General features: G+C 39.6%; 1 protein-coding gene across 1 annotated transcript in view; it reads right to left on the reverse strand.

Annotated features, from left to right (window-relative positions):
• Positions 1-1,096: 1,096 nt before the first annotated feature.
• The window catches only part of LOC139740016 (beta-TrCP-like), an 81,519-nt gene continuing 70,435 nt past the window's right edge, over positions 1,097-12,180 (reverse strand). Inside the window, exons 5-12 of the mRNA XM_071650610.1 lie at positions 11,481-11,618; positions 9,808-9,926; positions 7,954-8,059; positions 5,975-6,118; positions 4,948-5,066; positions 2,995-3,105; positions 2,306-2,384; positions 1,097-1,613 (exon numbers count right to left, since the gene is read on the reverse strand). Of these exons, the coding sequence (XP_071506711.1) occupies positions 1,446-1,613; positions 2,306-2,384; positions 2,995-3,105; positions 4,948-5,066; positions 5,975-6,118; positions 7,954-8,059; positions 9,808-9,926; positions 11,481-11,618 (984 nt within the window). The 3' untranslated portion in view covers positions 1,097-1,445. The remainder of the gene's footprint in view (positions 1,614-2,305; positions 2,385-2,994; positions 3,106-4,947; positions 5,067-5,974; positions 6,119-7,953; positions 8,060-9,807; positions 9,927-11,480; positions 11,619-12,180) is intronic.

Genomic DNA, 12,180 nt, shown 5'->3' on the forward strand with positions numbered 1-12,180 from the left:
AACTATACCCCTTCTTCACATCGGAGGATGTTATCCACTGAAGCTTTTCAACGCCAGACCGCTGATAGCCGCATGTCTCCATGGCAGCCATTCTTCCCATGCAAAGGACTAGCAACAAGCAGCATCTCAATGGCTAAGTGATATAATATGCTGTGCTTTCACTCCAAATCAAAACATTCTCTAGCTGTCTTTTTTCTCTTTTTTTTTGGAGAATTGTTGGGAAGTTAGAAGTCTTCTCGAATGGCACAATGTGCCTGGTTGATACTGTCTGCTGACTGTTGCTAGTCACCTCAGGTGTACCATGAGGAGTTGGCATCATCTGCCCGTTTTTTTCTCGCGTGGGTAGGTGATTCACAGAGTATTCTGCAGAGCAGTCATATGTGGATTCTAGATGCACTTCAAATATCACAAATATATGAACTTTTAATAGCTTCAAGAGGTTACACATTGAGCACTTTCATTCAAGTCTCGTCATCCGGATGTGTATATTACAAGTGTTTCTAGCCTACACCATGCAGCTAAATTACCCAAGAGTCTCTGATATCGAAAAAAAAAATAGAATAAATAAAGATTGGCAGGTAGATGAAAAGAGATATGTATGCTCAGGTATCAGAGCAGCTTGTACAAGGTTCATTCAGTCATATATATTCCAAGATTTATGTATAAAATGGATAAATTCAGCACAGCATAGTTGATAGGTAGAGACCAGCAGGATAGGTAAGACATGCTTTGTATCTACTGCACAGATTCCATACGTGATCCTTTGAAAAATACATGCATCATATCTCTCAAACTCTATTTCCCTCTCAAAAAACGGTCTAATTGATATGTGAGGCTCTCATTCGCTTTCCTGATTTGAGGGAAAACAAGAAACCCAAACAAAACAAAACCATGGATTATCAGAGATATCAAAACTATGTCTACAATTGTCTCGTCCAGATTCTGTACAATGGAACCACTTTCTTGAACGCTGGTACACAAAATATCTCTTTCTGTCTGTTACCACAGATTTAGAGAATAAATGACGGCTAACAAAGTAGGGTAGTGCAATCTTGTGGAGACAGTCTTGTCGTTGACAAACCCAAGTTCTTCTCAAAACCCTAGACTGCAGCCGAGTGCCTCCGTTAACCTGATGAGCGATTCCAATTGGCAGTTGTTGTCATACAAAGCAGCTGTGTGTCCACTCTTGTGGGACCGTCCACACGGATGACCAAAGGCCCTGGCCAAGAGCACGCTCTCCAGAGCTCCTCTGCGGTTCCCTCGCTCTGTTATCTTGCGCTTTTCCAAACCCTCGACCATCCCACAGCATCTAACAATCTTCAAATCCAACATTCAAATAGAACATCCAAAACCCATCGACTGAGGGGTGACGCCGCCGTCCCCTCCCCCCAAAAAAGAATACTGTCTGTTGGGATAAAGCTCCCTCGGCCCAACGCCAGAGTTTCCTATTTACAGTTGCTTGACACGTAGGTGTAGGTGCGCGTGGGCGATTTCGAGGGCTGTTCGGGCGGCGTCACATTGAGAAAGTCCCAGATGAGAATGGTGTCGTCGTGTGAGCTGCTGACAATCTGGAATTCGTCAAACTGCAGTCTGAAGACTCTGCCTGTGTGCTCCTATTGGGTGGGAACACACAGAGAAACATTTCTTGACCAACGTCCCAATTCATAGAATGAAGAGCAATCTGGGGCCCGTTGCATAAAACTTACCGTTGAATTTCAATGGTAACTACCGTCAAAATTAGGCGTCACAGCCAATCACTATCAAGGATTATAAAATTTACCGCTAATTTGAAGACTTACTGCTAGAAAGGAGCGGTAAGTCCAGCGGCAAGGGTTTTATGCAACAGGGTCCTGTTAACTGGCACTGTTTTATACAATTAACAGGTGATATTGCACCTATTCAAAAGCTCTTTGTGCTGTTTGTTTGTTTGTCTATTTTTTAAAAAATATCATTGAGATAGTGAGAAGCAGGCTAGATAAATGAACAAAGGGGACAGAAACAGAACTATCTTGTCTTTTATAGCAGTTTATTGCTAATCATCCTTGAATGATACACATTCTTGATCTGTTGACTTTAATGAACACTTTTTCAGTGAAAACACTTAGTATTGTGGGACTTATTCACACATCACAAATTTGTGCAATTTCTTGACATTTTCACTGGGCGTTTCACTTAATATTTCTGCATTTACTGAAAGTAGATATATTCCTGAAGAAACCTCCCATATGTGATGCTCTCTGCCAGCAATGCTCACAGATTTTTCTGACTGTTTCCTAACTCTCTTTTTCTTTGCGACAAAACTTACAACCAACGTCCTGAGGCAGAGAGTGCCGGCTGGTGAACGTGGGTCCAGAGCGGCCTGTAGGTCCCACACCTTGATTTTCCTGTTGTAAGGAAGATAATGTGAGAAGTATAAATCAAATATCTCCATTCTTGCAAAGGGTGCTAATAACTCTCACCCTGGCAGTCATCCAGTCGAGAGAGAGGAGGTGGGACAGGAAGGGGTACTGATGAGTAGATAGGGCACGAAAAACACTGGGTAACAAAGCATATTATTACCCGTATCAGGTATCTGAGCTGTGCTTCTATGAAATTGTATTCCCCATATTCCCCTCCTTGGCAAAGGCCTATGGGATTTGCATGTTAAAAACAAGGGGAATACAGCATCCGGGCACTTGAGCTCCCAGTGAATTAAATTTGCTGTTGATGACAGTTTCTAGCAGAGTGGTTTCGCGACGAAGGGCAAATTCCCACACGTTAACATGTAAAACTAAAGGACGATGGCTGTGACTGTGTGAGCTCACACATAAACACACGTGGCACATTACCACCATCGCACATGACACAGCAAACATCACCACATTGTACAACAAACAAAAGTAAATAGCTCCCTTAAGTGACCCACTGACTCACTGATAAAAGATGGTCTAGCTCTCCCAGCAAGCCAACCTTGCGGCAAATAGCAAATTGCGGCCGCGGTAAATACGGACTCACCCGTCGTAGGCTCCGCTGACGATCCTCTTGTTGTCGAATCGGATACACCTGACCAGCTCTTCGTGTCCTTCCAATACCCTCAGACAGGCTCCGCACTCAATGTCCCATAATCTACCAGCAAACAGACATTGGCAAAGGTTGTTGTTATTTCTGCATTCCGTGCTCATTCATGCCTCGACCCTGCCTACTTTCACTCATATAAAAACAGAAGAAAAAATGATGAGCAAACTTTCCCTGATATTGTCTTGAAGTCCACAAAAAAGAAGACATAACCTTACTTGTAGTTAAGTTCAATCTTTCATCAATTAACAATTCAATGTTATGTTTATTGAACATTTTTATGTGAATGACTATAATGAAATAAAGGCTTTCATTTACTGAAGTTAATAAATCAGATATAAATGAAGAGAACTTTGCAGCCAACTTCAAAGCTTAAAGGGTGTGTACAGTTCTGGTCGAGGTGAAGATTTACCTTTTAACGTTTTGTGAGATATTCAGAAACCATTCTATGAGATGTCAAAGAGCGTGCGGTTCTAAGGGGTCTCAAAAGTTTATTCGATGAAAATCGGTTTTGAAATGGCTGAGATATCCAAAATCAGGGTGAAACAACGAGCTACTAATAAAGTTGGGACATGTCGCCTTTTATTATTAGCACTTTTTTGGATATCTCAGCCATTTGAAAACCAATTTTCATCAAATAAACGTTGAATCCTTCTTAAAATTACATGCTCTTTCATATTTCATAAGAGGCTTTTCATTATCTCACTTAGGAATGTTCAAAACATGAATCCCTACCTCAACCAGTACTGTACAGTCCCTTTAAAGTCACAAAGTTACTGCCAAAGTGTGCTTTTGAGCAAGGGACTTTGATAAGAAAAAGGCAAAAAGACATGCTATTGACTTCCCATCTTTAATTTCTGTATAAGAAATGTGTGTTTTTCTTTTGGTAAAACTCAGATGGCATTCACATAAATCAAGATGATGATTGATTCTGAAATCTAAGACCTTACTGGCAATGCACTGACATTATGGTGCTCATCAAGCTCGAAGTTAATATATCACTGTACTCAATTCATGATTATAGTGACATCTCGCAACTAATCATGGAAGCATAGGACATCTGTAGACTAAAACAAAGCAAAACTAGAAAAGGACTCGCAGAGCACAGACCTCCACCAAGCAGCTTATTTTCATCCATACATGCATGCTGAAAATCACCCAATTTCTCAATGATAAAGAAGCCTTGTGTTACCTCATCAGTTTCCTGCTGCACGCAGTGCCTCAAGCAGAGCATGCACTTTTACTTAGTGCGTGTATGCAAACCTCAAATACGTGCAGCTTGAACTCCCAAGTTCAGTGACCCAATTTGCCAAAAGATTTTTAAAAATCCTTCAAAAATTCTTAGAAATTCCTGGATCAGTACCAAAATTTAATCATATGTTCTTTGTGCCATTATCAACTTTTCCTGTAAATTTCTTCCAAATTCAATCACAGCTTTTTGAGTAATTTTGCAAACAGGTAGACAGACAAACAAACAAACAAACAAACAAACCAATGGCCGCAAAAACATAACATCCTTGGTGTAGGCAATGAAATGATGCAATACCGATTTCCTTTTCTTTGTATTCTGAGTAAGCACTTCCGGAGGGAATATAGCATGTGCTACAAATGCTGCTTAGAACAATCCACAGATAGGTAAGCGTTTGCTTGGTTTTTTAGTCTTTTTAATAATCATGAAGGCCTGTAGGTGACAAGTGATTCTCTCAGCCAATCCACTTCAAACATTACACAGGAATCTATCTGATCTCTATTCACAAAGCAGCCTTGAAGGAAAGCTCTACTAAATCTCCTGTATGCCCGTGATGCAGAGTTCGGTCAGCCGAGATGGCTCAACTCTCTACCCTGCCCCAATCACTATCATTCACTTCGTGACCCCTCTCTCGATCTCCGCACCTGATGGTGTTGTCCGATGACCCGCTGACCACTAGCCTGTCTCGGTACTGCAAGCAGGCGATGCCTCTCCGATGTCCGTTCAGGGTTCGCACAAACTCGCACGTTGACGTGTTCCATACCTGCAAGACAGCAAGAAAGACGGAGAAACTGTGTTATAAGGTTTCAGTACAGTACAAGCACTAAAGGAGTACTGTGTCAGAAAATATTTACGTGCATTTGAAGGACTTTAAGCCAATTACCTGGTCTGCTGGATTAAGTGACCAGACAGCACTTCGTTACAAAACACTATTAAATGCTGCCACAGACTGAACATGCCAAAAACAAATGTCAAAATATGGATTCACACATATTTGTGCGTTCATGGGAATCTTGAGTTTTTGGTCATATAACATGGTCTCCTTGTTGAAACCATATTTAATGTCATCTTTCCTAACTTGAAAACAAGAAAAATAAGCTCTGCCAAAGTACGAAGAATCACACCGTCTATTTGATTCTCACACTCTATGCATTTCAAAATTCTCAAACAGTTTCTCAGATGGCTGAATTTGAGGTAAAAATGTATCTTACTGAATGTAATCAATGTTCACGGGCAAGTCTGCTGATATTTCTTTTTTTTCTTCTTTTACTACTCTGCAATGTTAACTACAAATTGATTTTGTTAACTGAATGACTGTTACGCAGGATGGTAGGGATCCGTATCAGGGCAATCACCTCCTGAGGACAATTACCCCCCCCCAAAAAAAAAAAAAAAAAAAAAAAAATCTGGCTAAATTAAAATACTGGTTAGTAATAATGTTAGAGCAAAGATTAGGGTTAGGGTAAGGGTTGGGTTTAGGTTTAGGTTTAGAGTTTGAGTTAGGGTTAGGATTATGTTCAGGATTAGGATTAGGGTTAGGGTCAGGGGAAGGTCTGGGGTAATTGCCCTATACCCCGTATGGATTATGGAATGAACTACAATAATGAAAAGAGGGGAAAAAATGAACAAAGAGCATCGATGCAGCTGGGTTTTCTTGAACAGATCCTCTACCTTGATAGTTCTATCCCCCGACGCTGACACAATGTACTTGTCATCGAAGTCCACAACATTGACGGCAGCCCGATGTCCGACCAGGACTCGCCGTAGACTGATGTCCGTGGCTGACTGCATATCCCAGACTGCTATAGAACGGTCCTGTACGGTAAGGGGCAGGGCAGGTTGGTATAAAAAAAGGTTTGTATAATGTCTTTTTGTATGCCCCCCCCCTTTGGTACACACTCAATCCTTTAAAGCTATTTCCTTTTAGAGGGATGGTATACTCAGTAGTTTTGGTTGAGATGGGGCTTCAGGTTTCCAGCCTTTTTGTGAGATAATGAGAAACCCCTTATGAAACCTCTTCATGTAAAATATGAAAGGGCATACAATTCTAAGAGGAATTCAAAGTTTATTTGATGAAAAATTGATTTCGAATGGCTGAGATACCCCAAAGCACAGAAGTCCTAATAAAAGGTGGGACCTACCTCTTATCAGGACCACTTGTTTTACCATGTTTTTGGATATCTCAGCCATTTTAAATCGATTTCCATGAGATAAACTTTGAATTCTTCTTAGAATTGTATGCTCTTTAATATTTCATAAGCGTTTCTAATCATCTCTGAAAAAGTTAAAATCTGAATCCCCCATCTCAACCAAAACTATACCATCCCTTTTAATGATAGCCCAGTGATACCAAAGAGCTCTAGTTTCTCAACAATTAGATCACCTGGTTGCTTCATACAGCACACAGCATCGTTTGATCATGTCTCAAGGGGCAAGTGATAAGGGCAGGAAAACAAACAACACTTGATTTAATGTTTTCTAGGAATTCAAGGCACTGAGAGATATCGGAACACAATTAGCTGTACTACAGAATGGCATTACAATTGAGTATTCACAGGACATTATTACATCTAAGAGGTAAAAAATGCATTGGATGTCTGCAACATGTACTGCTACTTACCAAGTTCACTAAACACAAACATATTTTACAAAGACATGCCAAACATTTTCAATGAGCTGGGTTTTTGGATGTGCAAGCTTAGAAATAGCATAGAGTATGATTACATAAGTGAAGGAAAACTACTGTTTGAATAAAGATGACTAGGTCCACATCACTTGAAACTAATTCATATTTTTGAATCACTGAACAACTCGGCACAATTCAAGACTGAAATACTACTCCTCGAGCAACGGACAATTTGCTGAACTCTATGCAGACATCCACAAAACTGGGTATTTCCCCAAATGACGACTGAAGTTCAAAGATTAAAGGCGTCGCGTAGATCTTGTTTACGCTACCAGGTGTGAGGTATCATAGGGGCCTTCTTCCTTTTCACTTCACCTATGTGCCCCTGATTCAACAGGACTATCGAGCAGACCTGTCGAGCTACAATGTGCATCGAGAGGGCCACATGCTAAATATAGGTCTCGCTTCCTGAGAAACAATTGTGCCAGACAAATATGCTGCAGATAAGAAACAGACACGAGTGCCTCAGGAATGAATCACCTGATACAGTCAGAGCTGAGGAATATGCAGCATTAGTGGTTACGAGAGATTATATCATATACATGTATGCTCTGTATAATGTGATTGTCATAGTGCAGTACCTCACGTCACCATTGCATCTAGAAGCATGACAAGGACAAGTCAAATTTGATTCTGACAACTAAGCATCATATTTTGATATATGAGTGTTCATTTGTGGGATGAACTATTTCAACAAGTCATCAAAAAATGTCATAAGGACAACTCAATGTGTTTTCAAATCTATGAAAATAGAAACACCACAAAAATATAAAGTATTTTTCCAAATGTAAATCTAATAGCTAGGTGCTGTATCTTTAGGGGAAAATTTCTATTAAACAAAAAACAAACAAACAGTATGGAATAGAGGCCACTTGTTCATTCAAAATCTTTCCAAGTTACTTGCCCAGCATGACTCACTGCACCAAACGGCATATATGTAGTGTGTGGTAATCATCAATTTTACCTTGGAGCAAGTGACCATGAGACCGTTGTTGAAGCGGAGATGCAGCACGGCTTCGCTGTGATGGACTAGCGTGTTGAGCATCTCACTGGTGTTCACATCCCACACTCTGCAATGGCAAGTGGAAGGGAGGGGGTAGGGGTGAGGGGAGAGAAAGAACATGACATTAATATATATACCAAGAGGACAGTAAAGATATGAACATATGATGTGTACATACCTTCTGAGTGGAGAGAGGATACATTCACATGAATATAACTACCTTCCAAAAGAAAAGAGAGAATATACACTTGTATGTGAAGATGAGTGTAGCTTCAACCCCCCCCCCCAAAAAAAAAAAAACAACAACAACAACAAAACAAAACCAAAACCAAAAAAAAAAACAAAAACAAAAACAAAACAAACAGAGAGAATATATTTACTGGTATATGAACGTACCTTCCACAAGGAGGAAGATTACATCAGTACATGGACGTACTTACTAAGAGGTGAGGGAGGATATACTCATGTGAGAGTGTTTTTCAGAGAGCATAGAGAATATATATTCACATAAACAAACCTCCCAACCTATCTGACTGCAAAATAGGGATGATATGGCTCCAAACTAGGAAAGAAAGAGTAGTTCCCTAATAAGAATGTGTCTTTAAATTATCAAGAAAAATAAGAAACTCTTATTGAAACAAGAGCTGGTTATGGTCAAAATTCAGATTCTCCCCTCTAAATTCAGAATGGGTCGGGAGGTATATATGAAGTACCTCCCAAGGGGAGAAGATATTTTGTTCATAGATGTAAAGGCAGAGAGAGAGAGAGAGAGAGAGAGAGAGAGAGAGAGAGAGAATAAGTTCAAATGAATGTATCTGCCATGAGAAGAGACAGAAAAGTACACTGACCCCACGAACTCATGAACTATTAATGATAAACGTGACATCAAACGTGGCGCAGTGATTCTCTGCCATAATGTCTCCATTTTGTGTGTACAGTGAATTAAATCCAACGAGAAGATGGAAAGAATATTGCCGTGAAAAAAAATATTCGAGTTCTTTATAACCTGCTCTCTAATGTCTGTGGCATAGCTGATGCATAACCTTGACAAGGTTATCTCCAAAGTGGAGATGAATTATGATATTAGATTTCAATCCATTAAATGAATTAAGAAAACTTGCTGTTTTCCTGTGCTTTTTCTTTTTTTTCAAGACTGAAGACCAAAGTGTCTGTGCAAAATGACTGGGTGGGTAGTGAGACTTTGAATATGGACGAAAGCATGACATTTTGTCAGTGTGCATGAAACTGCAATTTTGTTTTCAAGGGATTAGCATGGGGTACACACAAAAGGAAATATCAAAATCTGCACAAGATAATGCCTATAACACAATCATGAAAATCCACAAACAGATACTCCAGACAAATACCACTGACATGTAACAGTCACATTCTATCACTGAATATCTTGAGGCTGACAATGTAGCTCTCAATGAGTCCTGTGAATTGGACACAAGCATAGTAAAATTCATTGCATTTGCCCAGTTGAAGAAACTTCAGTGGAGACACAAAATGGAGCAAAACTACAGTTGAACAGTATGACTTCTACGAGGTAAGTCTTTAAAAAGAATGCACGTAACTGCCTTGTCACATCTAGCTTTTGACTGCTGCTTATTATAAATAGAGGTCATTTCATCATTATATCATTTGATGTTATAACTACAGGTAAAATTTTACACTGGGATGATTTTGAACGAAACATACAAAGAGTGAATGTGATCACAAATTCAAACTTCACAAAATACCACTTGGTCTTTGGAGTTAGGTAGGCTAAAGTAAAAGTGATGCACGGAGAATGTGGGGTAGGCTCTGTCTCACCTGACAGTGGAGTCACTGGAACCGGTAACGATGACTTTGTCGTCGTACTGCAGGCACAGCACGGAGCCCGTGTGCCCCATTAATACCGTCCTGCACTGTAGCGATTGCCGCTCCCAAATCTGGAGAGGATTGAATACCAAAACATGGATCAATCATTATCGAGCAAGCGCTGGGACCGCCTCAGGGTGAAGCTATGTGCCTGCGTGCGCCGACTCAAATACCATGATCGTCATCATTGTCCTTGTCATCATGCCTGTCATCATCTTCATCATCATCAACTTCTTCCTCATCATCGCCATTATCATTAGCAAACAGCATTCACATATTCACTGTTATCTTTGCTATGAGGATGTTGTTGATGATGCTATGACGTATTATCAATCATATTACACATATGTTATGTAAGGCACTTACAAACTTTGTATTAAGCGCGGTAAAAATGTTAATTATTATTATTATCATTATTACCACTCTCAATCTCACATAAACATTATCAAATCACAATCATATCTATAAGAATAGCATTATCATAATAATCATTATGGCATTTCTGTCACATGGCATTGTTCATCCATGTCATTCCTCTAGATAAATGATTATTTGATTTGTACAAGGCCAAACTAGCTTTTTACCGAACAATATTTCCTGAGCTTGATAGTGAAACTTCTACAATTTTTCCTAAGTAGGATCAAAGTTGTTGTGCCACTTTCACTTATCAGAAGAATCAGCACAGTACATGTGTCAGATTGTCTGTGAAGTCAGGTACGATTGTTTCACTTTCACGCTATAGACAGAAAATGTAAACAAGAGCCACCTTCCTGCCTATGAAAAAAATGAATGAGACTGATTAATTATTGATACTTATGCATTTTAGTCTGAAAAAAAATAATGATAATGCAGGCAATTAACAAAAAACAAACACAAATGTACACTGCAAGGCATCATTATACCTGACGAGAGTATGAAAGTCAGTATCTATTTAAAGGACAAGTCCACCTTCATATACATTAGGATTGAGAGAATGCAGCAATATTAGTAGAACACATCAGTGAAAGTTTGAGGAAAATCAGACAATCCGTTCAAAAGTTATGAATATTTTGAGTATCTGCTCAGTCACTGCTGGATGAGAAGACTACTACAGTGTATGATGTCACATGCATACAACTATATAAGGAAAATAAAAAGAGAATTTCACAAAACTTTACTTTTTGAATAAAGTGCACATTTCTTCGACTTGCTACAGACGTATGTTATGGGTAATATTATTCCCCCTGCCTTCTGAAAGAGAGAAGTCGAGTGTTCTTTTGTGCGAGAAAAATGGAAATATGTTGAATTTTCTTTATTCTTTCTTTATATCGTTGTACTCATGTGACATCACAAGCTTACTTAGTCTTTTCATCCAGCCGTGACTGAGCAGAAACTTCTAATATTCATAACTTTTGAACGGATTGTCCGATTTTCCTCAAACTCTCACTTATGTGTTCTACTAACAATGCTGAATTCACTCAACCCACATGTCTATGAAGGTGAACTTGTCCTTTAATCACTTGATAGATGACAAAGAGCTGGTTGTGAAGAAAGTGAAATTGAGACGTAATGGGGGGGGGGGGTAAGGAATGGTGGGGAGGGTAAGAGATGGAAAACATTGGGATTAAACAACATTCTCTCTTCACCTTTATGGTATTATCCCTCAGGCCACTGACTATCTTGGTGTCGTCGTACTGTAGACAGTAGACGCCCTTCGAAGTCTCACTGTGACACTGGATGCGGTAGAGCTCGTGGTGGCCACACCTCCAGTTGTGTTCGATGTTCTTTGGGGATGAAGAGCAGAAAAAGTGTGGAGTGAATGGAACAGACTGATCACTTGTCAAACCCACAGACAGTCACTCTTTGCCTTCTAATGGTGAACTGCATAGATTTATAACTGCCTTTGATAGCTACATCAATTTCTGCAACTATCAGGAAAATGGCTCGAAATCATGAACTGAGGAATGATATGCTGATCCAATGACTGTGGCAACAAGTACCCAGTACATTGAAAACTACCGATCCATATCAATGCGGTCCATCACCACTTTAAGCCCGATAAGGTCAAATAGCATCAATTTTCTGATTCTGAGATTTTTAATCTCTAGAAGCTCTACACTTAACAGTGACATAAGGTAATTACTTGCCCTACTTCAAATCCAAAGCCTACCAATAAAAGATGGAAGGCAGGCAGCCGCAAGACAAACACACTTTTGAGAAAAATCCACTTTGGTGTAAAAATGCAGTCCAGTGTGAATTGAGACTATACACTTAAACACCATAGTAACAAGCATTACATAAACCCAAAGTTTTAAATGTAAAATATTCTTAGACTTTATAATTTTG

This window comes from Diadema antillarum, unplaced genomic scaffold (genome assembly GCF_040938485.1).
Source record: "Diadema antillarum isolate AM-2024a unplaced genomic scaffold, OU_Dant_1.0 seq00000825_RagTag, whole genome shotgun sequence".
In the NCBI taxonomy this organism is placed as follows: Eukaryota; Metazoa; Echinodermata; class Echinoidea; order Diadematoida; family Diadematidae; genus Diadema; species Diadema antillarum.